The sequence below is a fragment of the Lampetra fluviatilis genome, chromosome 10 (assembly GCF_964198595.1).
Source record: "Lampetra fluviatilis chromosome 10, kcLamFluv1.1, whole genome shotgun sequence".
Lineage (NCBI taxonomy): Eukaryota > Metazoa > Chordata > Hyperoartia > Petromyzontiformes > Petromyzontidae > Lampetra > Lampetra fluviatilis.
In genome coordinates this window covers 6,715,554-6,737,347 of record NC_136284.1, presented here as the reverse complement: position 1 = coordinate 6,737,347, position 21,794 = coordinate 6,715,554, and the positions used below count along the sequence as shown (strand labels likewise).

The following is a 21,794-nucleotide window of genomic DNA, read 5'->3' as shown; positions in this document are numbered from 1 at the left end:
AAAGCAGAGTGAAGCCCACGCGAGCAGACAGACTTCGCCCGGCCCCATGCAGTTCCGTGGAGATGTTCTGGGCTGATAGCGCAGACTAATTATGCAGGCACAAGCCAGGCAGCATGCCGGACGGCAGGTGTGCCATGCGCCAAGCAGCCTAGGATGACCCTGGGGCGTCGTGTAGCTTCAGGGCAAAGCCACACGCAAGCACCGCAACCCGCACACACAAACACGAGCCACAACCCACATACATACACGCAGTAACCATTACCAAAACAAACACACACACACACACCAACACCCGGAGACATACACGGAACGACATGCACACGTGCAGCTCACTGAGATAGCGTTTATTATCTCTGCAGTTGTTTGTTCGTGTATTGTTCTTTTCCAGTTACGACCTCGTGTTCCTGCTGGAATTTTTTTTCTATATGGCGGGTCGCTTGTGACAAGACGCTGAGATGGTTGCACGCAGAGGGATTGCGCGAATCGCCGAGGGACTTTGGGATCGACTTGAGAGGTGACGCGAGTCAATTGCGAATGCAAATTGGAATCCGGTATCTAATGAATGTCACGCATTTCTAACGTATTATTTGTATTCCCCCAATATTATTGGATATCTCTCTCTCTCTCTATGAGCCGTGCCCTTTCTCAAAGATGTTGGCGATCATGGCCTTCCTTCCGTTTAGCTCGGTCAAGCACTTTGCATTCGTCCCAGTTGCATCCAATTGTCCAAATTGCTTACGTAACTTAATTTGATGTCTTCACCAGCATCTTGTACCGATGATTTTCCCAGTCACAACATATTTATATTCAGGCTCTTGATTTCTCATCGCATGTCCCAATTTCTCTAGCCACGTAGAAAAGAAATAATAAAATAATATATTTATATTACTTTATTATTTCCCTTCTACGTGACTTTACCGAAAGAACCAAGAATATGAATCCCTGCAGTCACGAAAGCTTTAAATCAAAATTTTACTTTCTCCAGTTATCCTTATTAATTGTCTTTATTATTGGACGTATGGTTGTATTATACACTCCTGCATAAATGTCTCCCAGTAATAGTTCTTACTCACGTGATTGCTTTTATGTAAGACAACTACACAACTTTACATTTTGATAACGTATCATGAACACACAGGGACAAATACAAAACATAACATTTTAAGATAAAACAGTCCTATCATTATCATTCACATTAACAATCTCTACTAAGACATGCTTCACACAAAGGGATGCGTGGCTTCGGCAGCAGTACACCTCTATCTCTCTCTCTGCCTCATCCCAATCTTGTCCAGGGATCTACCGGCCCCAGTCTCGAGTGGTCAGCCGCCCTCGAGTGACCCACAACCCAAGCGGTGCCGGAATCTGGCAGCGCGGTGGGCGGTCTACGTCCGTCGGGGGCAGCACTGGTGGAACGTACCGCGGGGTTACGACATCTCGGCAGCGGCCTGTTGCTCGCACGCCCCACTCTGAGCGAGATTGAGCGAGTTCCAGATCGATCGAGCAGGTGAACGCGAGTTTTTGTTTCTTCCTTCAATGTTGCACAACTTTACCCCAAGTTTATCCCGATTTTGCTATCGGCATCGCGTCACGAGACAGACAAACCATCGAATTGGATCTCTCATAGACATGAAATGTATCAAAGAATGAAGCTGCCAGCGCTAGAGGGCTGCTGGGCTGGGCTCTGCACCACCAAATGTCCCTTTGGTGCCCCCCCCCCCACGTTCGCTCTCCTTAGCTGTGACCATCACTGTTAGGGAGCCCCCCCCCCTCGCACAACAACTCCTATTGACCCCCGCCATCCGAGAGGAGCTGGAGGTGGCAGGGCCTGTTGATACCTATATGAAGCATGACAGCGTTTACAAACGGGTGATGGCTGCAATCATGAGCGTGTTTGCTATGAAGTGCAAGGCCAGTTGATGTTATGATTTGAAACCAACGCCGCTCGTGCGGAGAGGTTGACTTGATTTTGATGACGGGCGGTGGGGTGTGGGAAGCTATAAGCCCCAGGCTACTTTGGGCTCGCTTTTCCATCAACCAGAGACGAGGAGTGGTGGTCGTGGTTACTTATGCCCCAACCGAAGACGAACATCCGTGGAGGGATGCAGGCAAGGCTGATGAGTCATGTGCCTTCTATGACCTCCTGTCACAGGTGCTAGCTAAGGTGGCCCCTCGGGATAGAGTCATATTGTTGTGTGACTTCAATGCCCGAGTTGGTCATGATGCTGGCACCTGGTCTGGAGTGATTGGAAGGCATGGGCCAGATCAGCTTAATAACAACGGCAGGAGGCTGCTAGATTGTGGAGAGTTTCCCATACCTGGGCAGTGTGCTCATGACCGGCTCCGGTTTAATAGCAGAGGTCTCACTCTGAATCAGTCGAGCGGCATTATCTTTTCATCGGTTGCATAACGCTGCGTGGAAGCTACCTGGTCTGTATGAAGCTTCAGGTCTTCTCGGCCACAGTCATTCCCTCCCTTCTCTATGCTTGCGAAACGTGGACCCCCCTAATGTAACATCTTTGCCGGTTAGAAACATTTAGGCTGGCCTGTCTGCGATCCATGCTGGGTGTAACCAGGCTGGATTGTGTGAGGAGCTCACAAATCCTTGAAAGATCTGGACAAAGTCCCATCAGTGAGCTCCTCCGGCAGGCAAGGCTGCGTTGGCTGGGTCATGTAGCCCCCATGCCCAGCCACCGCATGCCTAAACAGCTTTTGTTCGACCGGATCAAGGGGGCTAAACGGGCACGGCACGGGCTAGAGAAGAGATGGAGTGATGTGGTACAGGAGGATGTGGAGCTGAGTGGACTTGCCAATGACTGGTACCAGCGGTGTCAAGATCGGCCTTAGTGGAGGAGGCTCCTGAAAGACGCTGCTACTGGGCAGTTAGAGGCAGTCGCCATCCAACAACAACGGAGGGGGGAGGAGCGACGCTCACAACAACGAGTGGAGCGCCGGGTGGCTAAAGCACAGCAAGTTGGCACAGTAGGGGGCACAGGTGGTGGATCGGCCAGTCATCTCAGTCAGTCGACCCGTGGCACCTGGGTCTGCCCCGTGACCTCCTGCCAGCGGGCATTCGACACTTCACGTGGTCTCAAGGTGCACATAGCCTGGCACGAACGTCATGGTGACGTCACCGCCACTTAGAGGCGAATGGCGGTTGTAGGTGCTCTGGCCTCGATTTACCAACGTTCAATTTACTATATTTCAAGTTCACGCAATTGACATATTATGTGCACTTTTTGAGTAAAGAAATCGAATTTGCGCGTTAACGAAATCAAGCATGGAACACCCGGGAGGCTGCGTGATCCAACCGCGACTGCGTCACGGTGTCCCCACAGTGCAAAAGCAATGCCTCCACATCACCTTTCCAGTAATTTCAACATGCACCAGATCTGTTGGTGAGTTCCCTGAAAAGATTAATAGTTTTCGTTTTAAATTAATCATCATTTAATCGTTTAAATATTTACATTCTTTATTATTTTTGGATTGTGAGAAGTTATATAGATGTATATTTTGAGGCTAGGAGTAGAGTTGGAATGACTGTCCAAAACGCATCCCTAATTTTTAGTATTAAATGGGAAAAGCCATTCCGATTTACAACATTTTCATTTTACTTCAGGTGTGTTGCTGCACTAGCGGAAGTCTAGATTTTGGAACATGCCGTACCGGTGAAGTGGATTAGATAACATTTTTTACTGACACGGTATGCTCCAAAAAGACGGGATGGGTGGAGGAAGAGATGTGTGCTGCAATGCCTTTCCACTTCCAACACGTGAAATTGCTAAGTCATTCTGAGGTGCACACAGGTGCACACAGGTGTGCACGTAATGCGAACCAAGCTGAATCTTAAGCGCAGTCAAACTGTAACGCAGAATCTTGAACAGGACTGCAGCTTCGGTGGAATGCTTTTTCTTTGATTGCAATTTGAATCATTCATATATTAAGGGCCACTTTCCAAGCATGCTTGGAATCATATTGAGACGAAAATAGGAATGCTTGAACTCGAAAATATACGTCGATAAAATACTTAACTCAGGCTTGAGCAGGACGCGTCGCTAGAAGGAATGATGGCCGATGGGAAATAATAGTGACGGAGCAATGAAATCGGCGCGGGTGCAGGTGCGAGGTGGATTATTATATCGTGGAAACGCGGGAGATGGTGGCGGCTTCGGGAGGCCCTCATCCAGCAGTGGAATAACCGTGGCTGAAGATGATGATCATCATCATGGTGAATAGCCGCTGATTAGCGGAGTGCAAATTAATGCAAACTTTGGATGCTTGTGCAGTTTCAGAAAGTGCCCTTGGGCAGAATGCTTTGATTTGGCTTTTGCGGATGTCATACCAAGAGGATCGCTTTCAGACGACTTGTGTGTGTAGAATAAGGGTGAAAGTATTTTGTGATTACAATGTGGACTATCTTTCAATTCCTCTGAATGTCAACAACGCGAGATACCATCACATATAAACATAAGACTGTCTGTTCAAGTAGCAATTTGAACCTATCACATTTCTTACATGACAAAAGGAGCATTTGCACAGTGCACAAACTGCTTAGTAAAGTAAACAATAATGAAATATTGAGTACAAATGAGTCTTGGTCAACAGCTGCACTTCTTTGCGAGTTTACTTTTGTTAAAATTTTCTTGTTTATAAACGCACTGCTTTAGTGTGAAGTAGAGGAGTTCTTGAAGAATAAACTTCTAATTTTCGATTTAAAGCTTTCGTGACTGCAGGGATTCTTCTTCTTCGTTCTTTCGGTAAAGTCACGTAGAAGGGAGATAATAAAATAATAAAAATAAAACATAATAAAATAATATAATTCTCACGACGTTTTGGCCACAACGCAAGCAGCCGTCCTCAGGTGAAGAACAGGGCTGTTGGAAAGACAGCGTCCGAAACTTTCTTTCCGACAGACCTGTTCTTCACCTGAGGACGGCTGCTTGCGTTGTGGCCGAAACGTCGTGAGAATTGTATTATTTTATTATTTTTTATTTTTATTATTTTATTATCTCCCTTCTACGTGACTTTACCGAAAGAACCAAGAAGAATAAACTTCTAATTTTATCAAATAAAAATCATTACCATTATCAGCCCTGTTCTAGTCACTGCTGCATTTTAGCCTCCGCAAGCCATGGCCATCTCTCACCGTCTCACGATGCAACATTCCACGTGGCATCTGCACATGAGCTGATTAATCTCTCCATCTCCGCCGCAGACATCCTTTAAAGCTTGTTCCCTCCTTTGGCTGAAATCCATCACTAGCCTCGACCACAGGCTGAGGTTGTAACGTTCTGACCCACCCCTACTGCAGTGACATACAGTATATGAAAAAGAGTTTGATAGCTCATCGGATTCCTCCAGTATAAATAAATATTCTGACTGAAGTTAATGTCCAAACCATTTCACTTTCCTATTTAATGATCCAGAGGACATAGGCAAGAATTGATGAAGGGGGAGTTGAGGAGTGGTTAAAGTTGCACTCGCCACTGATGTTGACCATGGCTGGGATTCAAATTCAGGTGGCCGGGTTGAGAGTGCGGTACACGAACCACTGTGCCACCGATCCACGAAAGGAGCGACATATACAACATCGCCAATGACTAGCTTATAACAATAATTCGTATCATGCATTTAATGCACCTTAATTTGCTGTGAAAATTCGTTCCATATGAACACATTGTGCGGGTTTATCGCTGGAGACTAAGATTGGGGCGTTCTCATGATAACGATTTAAATGCTGTCGTTATCGCCTCATTACACCCCAGGAGCCACTTGAGGACATCACGGAGTTCTTATCGACATTTGCCGTTATTTTACAAACACATTCTCTGCCCGCTCTCTCTCTCCCTAAGGCAAACAAGGACAAGCCGTGCTCGCATAGGTCCACATAAACAATATATTTTCATCTACACTAAAATTTGGTTTAACTTCTATCTCCACGCCATGCTGGTTTTGCTGACTAAATGCACGTGGAATTCTGGAGACGTGATTTTTTTGGTCATTCGTGTATGAAGTTCTACAACGGCTATGTTACGCATGGGCATTGTTGAACCATACTTCACCACACTGGCCAATGCGGTTCGGTGAAGGAGGAATCCAGCCACTGATATTAGCCACAGCCAGGAATTGAACTCAGGTGTGAACCGATGAACCTCATTCTATTATAAACCCCATTCCATTATAAACCCACATCACTCACCCTACCACCGCATACTGTCATGAGCACTGCTCATTCTCTCGAGAGATAATGATAGACCGCACTGGGACGAGACATTGAAGAGGTGACCCCGAGTATCATACCACTGCTAAATAACTAGCTTCAGAAGAAAACTTGCACGGTGGATGCAGATTAAGTGAAGCTGCAGTTTACGAGTGTATTCGCTATAGGTGTGACCATTCACCCCACCTCCCCCGCCCCTCCCCGCCATGCACGGATAAAAATGAAACATTGAATATTACACATGCGATCCATATGCATGGAAACCTATTGGTTTCTTTGCAAGTTCACAGGTCTCTATGTCAGTATATGGATCTCTATTTTAGTCCGTGCGTTGCCCATGTCTATCAGTGACTCACGGAGAGAATGGCCCCCCAGGTGCCAGGCTACGAAGATGGGAGGTAAACATTGCACAGGGGGCCCCCCCATTGCACTCTTTGCACCACCAGGGCCCACGCCAACCTGGCTACATCACTGGGCCGACCTGCCGTGAGTGTTCCGTACTTGCTGATGCTGTTTATTTGTTCGTGTTATTTTTTCCGGCCGAGATGACCGAGCTCACCTCCTTGTGGGGGTCACGGTGGGCCTCCAGAGTCCGGATCACGGCGACCTCCACATGGCTCGCGAAGGACTCGGGCCGGTTCAGCGCCATCTCCCGCAGCACGTGCAGCGCAAGCATGCGCACTGTGTGCTGCTCGCACAGAGCGACAGGCGAGAACGCACGCGTGCGTCACGGGATGCCCCCATCACAGGATCTCTCATTCTCACTCCGAGATAAAATATGTTAATGTTGTAGGGATGCTGCACTCGTGTAACAGTTAAAAGGCAGCCGGTTCAATCTCCTGGCGCAGCAGTCATGACGATGAGCACATTTATCAACTTCACCCACCCCAGCAGTTTAAATGGATACACCACAGTCAATCGGTAGGTCATGTGTGGCGGGGTAAAGCGTGGGTAGTCCCACGTCTTATGTCTTCCAAGACGTCTGGCCAGCATAAAAGAGTAGGCCAAAAATTCCATCTTGAGGGTAACTGTAGAGCTCCCTTTGGTGGAGGCCCTTCTGCCGGAAATAACCTGGGCAAGAAATTATACCACCGCACCTTTATATTTTTTTCAGATTCCTGGTATGAAGCAAATCCATCTCAAACGTACAAGCTTGGGAACAAATTGGAACTTTCTCCATCGTCTCTGGCCCACACAACAATTCCTAAGACTGGAGTTCCTGTACCTCGACTACCCCGTTCCCCCATACCCGTTATTGCCATGCTCCGTATCCACATGCCCCACGTCTCCATCTCCCACATCACCATGCCCTACATCATTGCATCCTGAATTCCCGTGTCCCTGTGCCATCCCTATGTTCCATACCCCTGTGTCCCGTATCCCCACGCCTTGTGTCCCACCGCCCCCCTGCCCATACACACACCACATCCCCCCCCCCACACCCCATGCCTCCGAGACACTCACATCAGGGTCCGCGACGGCATCGGTGAGCGTCAGCAGCAGTGGCGTGGACCCGCTGTCAGTGAGCCAGCCATCGTGTGCCAGCCTCCACAGGTCCTGCAGTGCGGCGCGCATCCGCTCGCCTTGCCGCTCGCCACCTTCCGCCCCGCTCGACAACTCCCGAAGGATGTCGGGCAGCGCCGCGCTCCCGTCTGCCACGTCCCCTGCGATCGCGACGACAGCGCGGTTGTTCGCTCATGAACTCCCAACGCCGCACGTGTCTACGACCGAGCGTACACCCATCCCCCCACCCCCCCATTTAACCCGATCGTTGTTTTGGGGGGTTTTTTCACTTTAAAATAAAGAGTGGTTTGTTAAGAATGAGTAATACAGAGGTGGCTTAGAGGTCGGAGCGCCGAGATGCCTCCACTGAAATCCAGGGTTCAAATCCAGGTAGCCGCTTATGATTATACCGAGTTCTCAAGTACGGTGAGGTCTCATCCCGGTCACCAATGACCGCAAACACACAAATACGTTCACGTAAAAAATCTTTTGCGCTGCGCTTGGCTAAATTCCACCTCTGAGAATAAAAAATGTGAGTTTGACTGTAATGCGACAACCATTACTTTCAGTGGCAGAGCAGGGTGACCTTCAGATGACCTGTGGCCTAGGTCACATGAAGGCGTCTCTGAGATAGTTCTGGGATAACTGCTTCTGTGCACTGCTCTGCAGATCTAAATAAATACTTTGTCTACTCGCATCACACCAACAGCGTATTAGGGACACAATAATTGAAAATTTTACAATGAATGGCCAATGCATCAAAAAACAAATACAACTCTTCACACCATTACTAGCAAATAATTCTCTAATTTACTTGAGGCAAGACCACAAATATAGAATATTTCCACAAGGATAAATGAGGGCTACACATAAGGAAACTCGGCTGATTCACAGGGCTTAAAAACCTCAACGAAATGTAGCTGCTCATTAACATAACAAGCCCACAGGCCACCACGTGTTGAAGGGGTCAAAGCAGGAGACAACAATGACTTTAAGCCTTTGATCTGTTTCAACACACAAATGCCCCCATTCGCCAAAAAAAACACAAATTGCTTCGCATTCAATGTTTCAACCATATAACTGTACACACTGTGTCAGAAATTATCTGTGTATCTTGTCTAAAAGCCAAAAAGTGAAAACTGGTGAAAGTGAACAAGGGCATTCGGGGTGACGGTACTTCCTTGTTTCATCTCAAAATACCACTGGAAAACTTAAAATTGGCCCTATAACATGCTGTTATTATTTTTTTTACCGACCCGTGAAAGCCAAAGTTCTTTTGAGCGGCGCTGAACTTTTTAACATCAACAAATATTTAGTATAAACACTGTAGAAAATATTTTTAGTCAGGTCTGGCCCTTTTGTCCTGAATGGGTCAGTGGCATTGAAAAACATATTGCTCCGCACCCATGAGTGAGCACGTAAGCTCGCTCACTGGAGCGCGTGAAAAAAAAAGCGTTCCACTTTATCTCGCCAATTGACACGTGTGTTTGGCAAGCTGTATGGCCAGCACCCCCCTCCCCCATCACCCCTCACCCCCAAACCCGACCAGCACCGGGCTCAGCCCCTATGCAGGAGGGCCCCCACAAGGCAGCTGGGTGATGGTGGGTGGGTGGCACTTATTTTCACAACAAACAATGGGCTTGTGTTTATGAGGGCAGGAATAGAGGCACGTGGCACCGCCTAGCAGAGCGGAGGCAATGGAGCCAGGTAGAGGGATTGCGCAAGAGGAGAAGAAAAAAAATCCTTGATGGAAATGTACTCATTTGCATGTCACATGCCAGCCACAGCATTGCGCATAGTTTCTACTGAATTTATTACGTCTATATTTGTTTAAAATGGCGACATGACATTCGATAGTTAACCTCTTTAAATTACAAGTGCACTTTATTGCCACTGTATTTTTACGGAACGGTAACCACGAATGGCTTTGAACAATGAACGCCCGGCGGTTTTTCTTTATTCAACAAGCCGGACCTGATTGAAATCAGCGATCTCTCTTCTCGGCCGACTCATTCAATCAGGAGTTTGTTAAAAGGAAGTGCTGCCACGCTCACAATTACAAAACACGGAGATTAGCCGTTGGCGATGGTTATCGCGTGGCTAAGTGTCGGCGAGCGGGCGGGTACCGGGCTCGGTGGCGCACGTCGTGCGCGCGTGATCGCGCGGCGACGCGCCGTTCACGGTGCCCGTAGCCGTGGCGATGCTGGTAGCACTGGAAGCGGCGCTGGCGGTGGCGTTGACGGCGCTGGCGGTGGCGTCGTCCTGCGTGGGCGGTGCGGCGGCGGTTCCGCTCGTCGCCGTCCCTCTCGCAGTTGCCGCAGCCGCCGCCACCACGGGTGCCGCTCTCGGCTGGGCCGCTACGGGGGACGGACTGTCGGCACGATCGGCTGAGCCGGGCCCCCGCACGTCCGTGAGGGAGGCGGCGAGGCCGTTGTCACGAGATGCCTGCGCTCGCAGCATCGTGAGACACACGCAGCAGCAGCAGCAGCACTAAAGCCAGCATTTCCTTTAGGTTTACAGAGTCATGCTGCTGTGCAGCTCTCTGATGTATATTCAGGATGTACCGCGTGTTGTTTGGCATCGTTCAGGTAGCCTACACCAGACACCAGCAAACAGCCGGCAACACTATATATTCGAAGGAGAACCATGAGCTGTTCCTTTTAGCACCTGAAGAAGAGTGTGGACCAAAACATCAGACATCGTGCGAAACACCATGTGCTCCAACCCAGTAACACGACAAAAAGGTTCCTTGGAATTTTACAAAAGTGTCATGCGTGGAGTGGGAGGGTGACTACGAGGTAATACGGTGTATATAATGAAACAATCTAAAGTAAACCCTCTAATGCAAGACCAAAAAGTTCCTTAATTGCAATGGCATGAACATTACTAAATTAAATTGCACGCACAGACACGGCTCGAGCGAATCGTAAATGCTTAACCTGCACTTCGGCATCAATGATTTACACTGCCGCACGCAGCGGCGGAACAACAAGGCCACAAATGCAGCGAACTAGCATCAAACGTGGTGGCAACTCCCCTAGCATTACCGTGCGTGCGTGCGTCAATGGGAATGCAACCGCATATTTGGCATGAAGCGGTGTAATTTTCCAATGCATGGAGCTCTACACAAGGGGAGGAGGCTCGGGGAGACTTCTTCTTGGTTCTTTCGGTAAAGTCACGTAGAAGGGAAATAGTAAAATAATAAAAATAAAACATAATAAAATAATAATATTTTATAATAAAAGAATAATTATATTTTATTATGTTTTTTTTATTTCCCTTCTACGTGACTTTACCGAAAAAACCAAGAAGATGAATCCCTGCAGTCACGAAAGCTTTAAATCGAAATTTTACTCGGGGAGACTGTTAAAACCTCGCGATGCGAGCCCTCAGGTTTTCAAGCGTGACCCCTTAAAGCCGCGATGTCACCGGGAGGGGGACGCGAGGCGCGTGGCACGTGTTGTCCCGACGATCGGGGCCACGCCCTCGCGCACGATTCATCACTCCTCGTCTGCGTGCCAAAAGAGCGCACGGCACACGCGCGCTCGCGAAACGCATCGCGCAGGAGATAAGCGCCAACCGACATTCTTCCACTGTGCTCGCTGGCAACAGTGTCCATGTATCGCCGCAATTAATCTCGCGATGCACACAAACTAAAAGCTTGCCAGGTCAAACCATATTTGCCCTGGATTATGGTGGATTCTTGCTAAATCCCTCGTCGAGTCACGGAGCCGAGACAGGATGTATCATCCCCATGAGCTGACTCCAGTGGTAGTGACTTCAGTAGAGATGTTCCAAGGAACACTGCAACCACTAGATTGTTCTGGTTTTTTTGTTATTCACTCCGCATTAATTCAGAAATCCATACTGCTCTAGATAAATTCAGGCAGGTGGTGGAACGATGAGACTGTGTGACTCACGGTAAGGTGTGAGAGGTTCAAATGTCATTCAGGGGCCAAAGCCGTTCATCCTTTCCAGATTTTTCAAATTAGGATCACAACTTTGTGGTAAATTAACGAGTGGTGTTCTATGGACAGACTTACTGCTGCCATAGGAACGAGGAATATCCACCACAATGACTCGGGCATATTTTATCAGGAAACCACTAAGTGTTTAGCTTGTAATGATGGCTAACCCATTGATTTTCAAATGCATAACAAAATGGCTATTAATCGATAAACATACCAGCATCTCAATAAAGAGAAATTGGGTTTCCTTGAGAGCAGAGTGTTTGCCTTTGAGTGCAGAAATCACAGTTATAATCCAAAACAAATTGCTGCAGGAACATTATGGTTTAAGTTCATCATCCACTAATGAAAGCAGACACAAACCATCCCATGACAATGCACGCAAGAGCAATACATTCCATGCCAGTGTGACAGTCAAATTATAAGAAGTTTGCTCATTCAGGAATGAAAGGTGGTGCTGATGGGTAGGTGTGTGCATTGTAATTCAGGATACATTTCTCATTCTTGATTTGAAGCTTTCGTGACTGCAGGAATCCATACTCTTTGTTTCTTTCGGTAAAGTCACGTAGTTAGAAACTATTTTATTTTATTAAACAAATATTCAAATATTTTATTTTATTTTATACCTACGTGACTTTACCGAAAGAACCAAAGAGTATGCATTTCTCATTGAAGAGGTAGACTAGATGTGGTGTGCCGAGTGTGGAATATTTTCTGGGTCTCCCACCAGACAGACCCAGCTGAAATTAATCTCTGATTCTAGATTTGAAGCTTTCGTGACTGCAGGGATTCATATTCTTATGTTTTTTCGGTAAAGTCACATAGGTAAAAAATTTAAATTAATAAAAGTAAAATAAAAAATAAAATAAAAATCACGACGTTTCGGAGGCAACAGAAGCTTCCGTCTTCAGGTGGAACCGTCACAGCACGATTGCTGTATCAAGTGAGAGAAATTCCAAGAAAACAGTCCTTGTATATATACTGGTTGAGTGTGGGAGGAGCCAAAGTAGGCCCTGAATATTATTTTTGTGAGGTTCGGTGCGGCTGAAGCACGCTGTTAGGAATGAGCCTTTGTTGTGTAAACTGGGTGCGGATGATGTAAAGGTGCGTGTAAATGGGACTGAGCCTTTTGTTATGTAGAGGTGATTATTATTATTATATACGTGACTTTAGCGAAAAAACCTAAGAATATGAATCTCTGGTGGTTGCGGTGCTCGTGTGGCGAGTGGTGCTTATGGTTGGGGTGGACATCGACGCGCTTGCAGTGCGGCTGCCGTGCGGTTCTCACAGCGTCGCTGTCCTTGCGCATCAGCCGGCTCGCTGGCTCAAGGACGTGGTAGCTGAGCTGACGGGCAGCTTCGGCAACGCTGCGCAGCGCCGCCTCGTCATCTTCCCGTGGCGCCGACTCCGCCTCCAGATCCGGCATCAAGCTGCCGCGCGCGTGCAGACAGGCGCACGTGCACGCAGACAGCATTACGGTGCAGAGGTATCATTTCTCACCAAATATTTGCTCGGTCGACGGTAGACTTGGGGAAGTGGCGAGCGACGAGTAGCCACAGTCAAAGTTAAAGGTATGCTGGATGTAGTGCACTGGGTGAGTAAATACGGACCGACGATTGGCAGGCTAAGTTGATAAATTAATCCCTGATTAAGGCAGTTTCAAGACAGGCAACAAGGTCAATTATTTAGCCGGGACAGCCTTACCGAGTCTAAAGGTTTGGTTTCAGGAAGAACCTGTTAGGGTTAAGATTCCACTGCACATGAGTCCCAATAGGCATGTGTGTCTCGAGAGACAATTATTTTGCACTTTACGAGGTCAGCCGCAGGTTTTGCAGCGCCTAGAATGACTTAGTAGGCCAATCCTCGAGTGGCAATCCTTGCCACGGAAATTGCAAGTGAATGCGGTGGCAGCTCCAGAGGTACAGAAGAGGGAGTAAGAGCCAGAAACCAGCATGTCTCATTGGTTTTTCATGCATTTTATTGATATTTTATGCACCATACAGGCTATGTTGCTAATTTTGGCCCAAAAATACACCCACGGAAGCCTTGATAAGTAGAGATGCCAATTTCCACTTGCGTTACGTATACATGGATATTTACAGCTCTTTTCTAATCCACTGCTGGATGAGGGTCTCCACACGCCGCGGGGGTCGAGGTGATTATATGGCCATACTTCACCACTTTGGTCAGTGAGGGTTGGTGAAGGCAAGGATCATAGTCATGGGGAGCATAGAAATAAAGTAGAGCAATGGATTTTTATTTACTACCCACCACTTAGCTGTTATGCACTTCGGTCCCCTGTACAAGCACGACTCTCCAGGCCCAATTCTGCTTTGCTTACGAGATCTGACAAGATAGGGGTCATTCTGGGTGACTGGGTCAAAGGATCCGTGTCACGTATGCAGGCAAAAATAGACTGCAGTAACAACACTGCAGCAAATAATTGTGTTTTTTACCACCATGACAATGATGCTGGTAAACATACACAAAGCTCGCACGGTAAAATGTAAACACATCAATGTGTCGTTCCACTCCTATCTACCATTTATCAAGTAAAACACACATGTTGCGTCTTACTCATGACCTCATAAATAAAATTCTATCCACACACATCGAAGCTTCCCTTCTCTGCGTCGACACACTACTGACGGATGCAATTAACTGCACATCTCCAATAAAATAACACGTGATATCTGCAGAGTGATTCATGGATATCCGTGGATAACGGGATGAATTTAGCACTCCTGGGACGCAACTTCTGGGTCACTTGTACATGGATAAATGAGGAAGGACGGGATGAATTTGCCACCACTTGTATGTCACCCCTCTGGTCTGTGACAAGACGTGGATAATGTATGCATGGTGAACTTCTTTCATACCGTAGCAAACCCGGATAATCGATGTGCAGGAGGGAAGGACAACAAACTAAAAACAAAAAAACAGTTCTGAAGAAATTAGTATTCAATCTAGAACATGAGTTTTCAATTTATAGGAAGAATGCATAAGCAGGTAATGGAATTCATCCCAGATCAATCGTGATCTCGGGTAATAGCGATTGAAGGTAACAGGGCCACGGATAGCAGGCAGTTCACTGTAAATGCTTCTTCTTTCATACGACATAGTCATTGGCAACGTTCGATGTCGACGTTAGTAAACCATTTTGGGGCTGCAGGGGCGATGTTGTGAACGTCTGAGATATCTCGAACGAACGACTCACCGTTGGAAGATGCAATCATCTCCAGATGCATTATGTTGTGCTTAGCAGGCCCAATACCTGCGTGACAAATTATCTCCCGAGCCTGAAGATGTCTGCGTTCTAATCATCCGGGACCACCGCTCCGCAGTATCCTCCCCCTCTGCAAAGATCTCTGCTGAGCGAGCGTTTGTTTTTGAAGCAATCAGGGGCGTGATCTTCATTAACCTCGACGTTGTTTACAAACGCTCAGTTTTGACAACACTGCTGCTACTATCATTACGATTATCACTTGTGACTCATGACAGATGGAGACGATACAAGTGAAACAGGTATGGCAGTTTTCTGAGCAAGTGAATGGGCCGATTGTTGGATAGCAGTATCCTGTCGTTTTATCTATCTTACGAATCCCTGTACCGATTTACAAGAGGCACCCTGTTTATGGATGAGTTGTACCAGTCTGGAGGGTGGGGGGATTATTTTACCATACTTCACCACGCAGGTCAGTGCGGGCTGGTGATGGAGATGGGCATGGCTGATGATGAAGATGTTGTTTATGTGTATGTTGTATTCCATTTTCTGTTCGGTTTTCACCACGGATGTGTAATTGTATTTTTACAATTTTTTTTATTTTACCAAGTAAGGCCCACTGAGCTATCAGCTCAGTGGGCCTTACTCAGAAGCGACCTGGCCACAAATGATATAGCTCAACAAAGTTGCTTATCATGTGGAAATGTATAGCAGCCAAATACTCTAAACGCATGTTTCTGAATGTGGAGGGGAAAAAACAGAGGACTCTGAGAAAATTCAACCCGACCACGGGGAAAAGGTCCAAATATACAGGTGTCAGGGTCGAACACACGACCTCCTGTATACCAGGCGAGGAAGAAAACATCGCCACCATGGCACCCCATAATGTTAGTGCAAAAGCATGACCTTGCTCACTTACTTACACTGACAAAACACTTTATATGAATGAATGAATGATTCAACATCGATGACACCGGACTTATCATTTAGTCAGATAAATATATCTGCCAATGACATAATCACCTAGAATGCACCTAAACTCATCAGATCTCAATAGATGATGATGAAGTTCATATCACAGAAGCTAAGCAGGTTTGAGCCTGGAAAGTGTTAAGTTCCCACTTTGCCATACGAGATGCTGCCATGGGGGGGAACTCCTTTCTCAGGGATAAAAATGGTTGTTAATGTCTGATGATCTGTAATCAGTACACACCTTCTTACAAACAAATAGTGATGACACTGTTTTACTCCACGAAGCAGATTATTTTTCAATTTGAGTGTAATTCTGCTCGACTGCTGTAAATGCCCTTGAAGCAAATAGCAGTGGGCGCTCATCTCTATGCCCCCACTCATACTGGCCCCCGTGGAGAAATATGGTCAAATAACCTCAACGACCCACATGGCATGGAGAAACCCCTCATCCAGCAGTGGATTGACAAAAGGGGTGCACACACACACATACACAAATATCTCTGCACCGTTTAAGACTTCCGCATGCCAAATTCTGCAATGTGTAATTAACTACCCATCTTTGTGCCAAATTCAAATAAAATATAACACTTCGTTCCACTCTGTCGTACCAGATGCAAATGAAATTAAAACTTAAAATGAAAAAACAGCAAAGAGGACTGCTGTGCAGTTGGAAGGGACATTGGATGGAAATGTACTGGCAGGTGGGAGTCAGCATTGGCACGCAGAGCTAAACATTTTGAAGGGAGCAAATGTTTTTCCTACCAAGAGTACGATGTTGAAAATAAATTCTCATTAATTCAGATTATAATGTTCAACGTTGCACCGCTGAGCATCAAGTTCAAGTTCATTTATTAGGTATAGCCCTGTGAGCCATTCGGCTCTTGAATCGGGTGCAACCGCAACAAACAAAAAACAAAAACATGAACAAAAAACATATTAAAGTGAATATGTGACTAAGTGCAAACAGAAAATCCAAGAAAAGACAGCAAAATATTGCAGAAAAAAACACAGTACACCAACGCTGTGTGCAAAAATCCCAGTGGGATGCAAGTCAAACAACAACAACAACCATAAGACAACTTAGATTAAGGCCATCAGTCAAAGAGCCCCTGGCACTCTGAGAGTGCTAGGGGGTGGCAGGGGGAGGGGCTATGGAGGGGCCGGGTTTTTTGTGAGGAAGGGGGGGCTGGTGCCGGTGGGGGTGGGGGGGGGGCTCACCTGGGCGAGAAGGTGCCATGTGAGGACACGGTGGGTGATGAGGTCGGGCTCGCCAACGCCAGCGCGGGGTTAAGGCTCACCACGGTGAGCACGCCGCCAGCTCCACTCTGCGACACAACGACAAGCAACGCTACGACACCTGGGCCGTCGTCATACCTCATCGCCAGCCATGATCAATCCGCTGTTGGATAAAGCCTCGCCAAACCATCGCCGTGTCTCACGGTCTCATTATGCAACGATCCACCTGGGCCGCAGATACACACAGCCTGAGTGGGTATATGTTCAAAATAAGAACAGTTTTTTTTTACTTTGCACTTTCCTTGAGGGGCTTAACACCACAGTGCACTGTGGCAGTGGAGATCTGGTTGCTGGACATGCCTCATGGGGAGGTTGATCAGGCAGAGCCAGCACAGCACAGAGGGCTAAACTACAACATGCATGAGAGGTGATAATTGGGTTTTTACCTATCTATCTGGCAACAAAACTGACACCTTTTTTTGACAAGGAGTCATGTTTGCATAGACCACAATACCTGCAGTCATAATGCAAACAAAAAACATAACTCTGATAATGTGCACTGTCCTTAAAGTTGATTGGTCCACACCCGAGACAGCTTTCCTTAGAGCCTAGTCTCACATGGGTTGGACCAGATGACGCCAAAAGGTGCACAACTCAAAGACAATGCACCATCAGAGTATGAGAGCTCGGGGTAAGCATTTACACCATTGGAACCTCATTTGCCAGTGCACATTATCAGAGTTATGTTTTTTGTTTGCATTATGACTGCAGGTATTGTGGTCTATGCAAACATGACTCCTTATAAAAAAAAGTGTCAGTTTTATTTCGATTTAAAGCTTTCGTGACTGCAGGGATTCATCTTCTTGGTTCTTTCGGTAAAGTCACGTAGAAGGGAAGTAATAAAATAATAAAAATAAAACATAATAAAATAATTCTCACGACGTTTCGGTCACAACACAAGCAGCCGTCCTCAGGTGAAAACCAGGTCTGTTGAGGCGACAGCGTCAGTTTTGTTACCAGATAGAAGGGTAAAAAACCAATTATCATATTTTTTACTGGCAAATGAGGTTCCAATGATGTATGAGAGGCTCAACCAGAAAACGTGGTGAGCTTGGATAACCACACCCACTTCAACACTAGCACCACCCATAAGGTGAACGGCTTCAGTCTTTCTGACGTTGGTCCCGGCTACTGTTCATAGACCCGGTCTACTCGCCTGTCAACCCCTCCCACTTCCCAGGTAACCCTGCCCTTTGCCCATATAATGAATTCAGCATGAGGCCAGAAGATTTCAACTTGGACAAAATCTCAATGTTTCAAGATGCCAGGATGGTCTTTCTGGAACCGGGACTCTCCCAACCAAAGTGGGTCGTTTGGCAACACCTCCAAGTCGTGATCCGACTCTAGTCCGTTTGCGAAATTGTGCACGTTACAATTTGTCATTTGTATTAATACTATTGTTGAACAGAGCACAAATGTACAGAGTGTGCAAGGTGAGCACAGCGAGGGCCGCGTGTCGCGGCGTGCAGGCTGTACCGCGCCCAGCGCGTGCAGGTGCGAGTGTAGGAGGCGCGTTGCTCCCTCCTGGAAGGTCCGGGGCAGCGCTCCAAGCAGCATGGTGAACTCGGCCGTGTTGAGCTCAAAGAGAGCGATGAGCACCGCCTGTGCCACCTGCACACACGCCCCGACACGCGGTATCATCGTTTGCGTTATCTCATCTCCACTGCATCGCGTGCTTTCAGATGCGCTTCTATGGCCGGCCAGAACGCTCTACTTCCAATATTAGGAAGCCACTGGAGCTATGCACTTTTAAATCTAGATTGAAAACTCATTTCTTTAGAACTGCTTTTTGAAAATCAGCTCGCGTGCAGATGCTGGATGTATTGCTGAATTGTGGGGCTGTGAGATGATAGCAGTGGATTGATCATGGCCGATGATGATGATTGTTGAAACTCACTTGTTTTACTAAGCATTTTCCATTGCAAAAGAGCCATTTGGTGTCAACCAGTTCTTACCTGGCTTATATGAAAGCTATCTAGCTGTCTAATTTAAAAACTTGATGTTAGGCCTATGTTAAGGTTCCACCTTTAGGGATGAATCGTATCATAGGAGTGATGTAATGTGATGAGTTTCTTTTCATATAAAATTACATAAAGCCACTTCCACGATAATACATTGAGAGGTTTACAGTACCCACAACCACTCAGCAGAGATGGTCAAGTGTAGAGGTTGTAGAGGCGCTAGGCAGTAGTAGGAGGCAATTCAGGCGATGCTGTACCGATGATAATGATTAACCGGTTTCCGTTGTCTCATTGTCCAACTGCTGTCGAAAATAATGTGCCCACAATTGAGAATCTTTTCAGTTGGTGGTCTCAAACAAGGCTGTGTGCATTATACATGCAGCATGGTAATGTCACGTTACAAGCTAATCGTGAAGGAAGATACGCGCCGCCTTTGGTCACACTAGCACCTGTCTGACGAGTTTTCCATGATTTGAAGAAAATATTAGAATTGGTTTTAGGTCACAGAGAAGGCATGAATCGTGGGACCTCCCTTGCCAGTATATCACAACTTCTTGGTTCTTTCGGTAAAGTCACGTACAAGGGAAATAATAAAATAATAAAAATAAAACATAATAAAATAATTCTCACGACGTTTCGGCCACAACGCAAGCAGCCGTCCTCAACGCAAGCAGGACGGCTGTGTGCGTTGTGGCCGAAACGTCGTGAGAATTGTATCTTATTATGTTTAACTTTTATTATTTTATTATTTCCATTCTACGTGACTTTACCGAAAGAACCAAGAAGATGAATCCCTGCAGTCACGAAAGCGTTAAATCGAAGTATATCACAATAGAAGAATAGGGGTTATACCCTTTCTGGCAATAAAACAGGTGTTAAGATGAAGCTCGGTGTTTAATCCTACTCAAAGTATTGTTTAAAATGACACAAAAATAGCCCTTAAATATCTGCACTTAGGCCATGCGTCTCTGGCTGCCCAACACGAGTGTTAGTAACGAGAGAAATACATATTATGGTGACTTACAGGTAAACTAGAGTGATGTATGACCTAGTGCGGTAGTTACACAACAGTGACATCAACTTTTAAAGTAATTTTTTTTTCTCACTAATCGAGATTCAAATTTTGCCTCGTAAAAATCACCTTGAGTGCGTACTGTATAATTACCCTCAGACGCTATTGTGTGAAGGTTCAATATTCAAATCCGGCAGGCTGCCCTGGTTAATACCGCAGGAGTATTAACCGTAATGTACACGCCGTCTGCTTCACAGTCAACGTTAAAGATTCCGTGACATTGTTTGAAAAATAGTAGGCGATTGTGTACCGACAGCATTTTAAAAATAACTTGCAAATTACTCAATTGTGATTCCACAAAGTGACATTGCCCCCCGACTGTGAACCCACTGCAGACCTTATCTGTGAAACATAGCGCCCATGTGATGGCCCTGCACATTAAGATTGACTCAAATACCAACTGTACTAAACTATCATTACTTTGAATTTTTGTTTGCAAACGCAAATTGACTTATATCAAGCTAAGCACGTGTAGAGTAGTATCAATGCAATAACAGTGACATGTTAGTGAGCTTAACTAGAGTTAGCTAACCATTAACTAAATTTATGTCAGCCACCAACACAAACCCTGGATCACATTACCCCAACAAGGCTTTCGATCATAACACCATCCTACGCAAAAAAGGATTTGAATAACCAGCACAGTATTTATTTTGAATTTAATTAATACAGAAAAAAAACCTTTAAACGGTTTCAAATAATACCAGTTAAGATGAACAAATATTGGGTTTGAGTTGGGTCACAGTGGTTATAGCAGACTGTACTATGGACCCAGTCACCTGAGCACGATTCCCAGCGAAGGGAGAACCAGCGATGATATCTGAGCTGACCTTGGTGAAGTATAGTCAAACAACCCCCATGAGACCAACACTGCCATCGGGAGGTCTTCATGTAGTAGTTAAACTATTTTATTTATTTATTTTACCAGATAAGGCCCACTGAGCTGTACTGTATAGCACTTTTTCAGAAGCGACCTGGTCACAAATGATAGCTCAATGAAGTGGCTTGTCATGTGGAAATGTATAGCAGACAAACACTCTCAAAGATGATTGACAAAGAGCTGCAAGTTATTATTATTATTGCGGATTATAATCATGACCTCCAAAATGCATCATGTGCTTCATATTTTGAGCTGTAGGAGCAAATAAAAGCAATGGTTATATGAGGATGATGATGCTTGAGACATATAACGCGTTATTTAGACATACAATTGTAGCACACTGGAACCCAGGAACTTGAGTAGGATTCCCGGCCACGGCTGACGTCATTCTCAAGTGAAATCTGAACTACTGCTGTCCACCCCAATTTGTCACCAACCTGCACGAGCCAGCTTGGTGAGGTATGATAAAAAAAAACCTCCATGACCGACATGGTGTGGGGAGGCCTTCATCCAGCAGCAGATTGGAAAAGGGCTGTCAATATAAAATTGTCGAGCTTGATAAGAGACTTCCTTACGCAGGTAACCCAGCTGGCCTGTCAGCTGGAGTGTATGTCCCACAGTGCTCGTTGTCGAATTTGCTTGTGTGATAACAAAAGTAACTCGAGAGGAACGGCATTTATATTTGCTTGGCACTTGGCA

At 46.2% G+C, this 21,794-nt stretch overlaps 1 protein-coding gene across 5 annotated transcripts in view; it reads right to left on the bottom strand.

Moving 5' to 3' along the window:
• Positions 1–21,794, bottom strand: part of LOC144934498 (CLIP-associating protein 2-like) — a 77,729-nt gene that overhangs the window by 17,642 nt on the left and 38,293 nt on the right. For all 5 annotated transcript variants that reach the window (XM_078860317.1, XM_078860321.1, XM_078860322.1 and 2 more), the window contains 6 exons: positions 18,659–18,793; positions 17,105–17,211; positions 12,980–13,121; positions 9,850–10,168; positions 7,685–7,884; positions 6,780–6,908 (listed from right to left, as the gene is read on the bottom strand). In XM_078860317.1, coding sequence (XP_078716443.1) covers positions 6,780–6,908; positions 7,685–7,884; positions 9,850–10,168; positions 12,980–13,121; positions 17,105–17,211; positions 18,659–18,793 — 1,032 coding nt within the window. The remainder of the gene's footprint in view (positions 1–6,779; positions 6,909–7,684; positions 7,885–9,849; positions 10,169–12,979; positions 13,122–17,104; positions 17,212–18,658; positions 18,794–21,794) is intronic.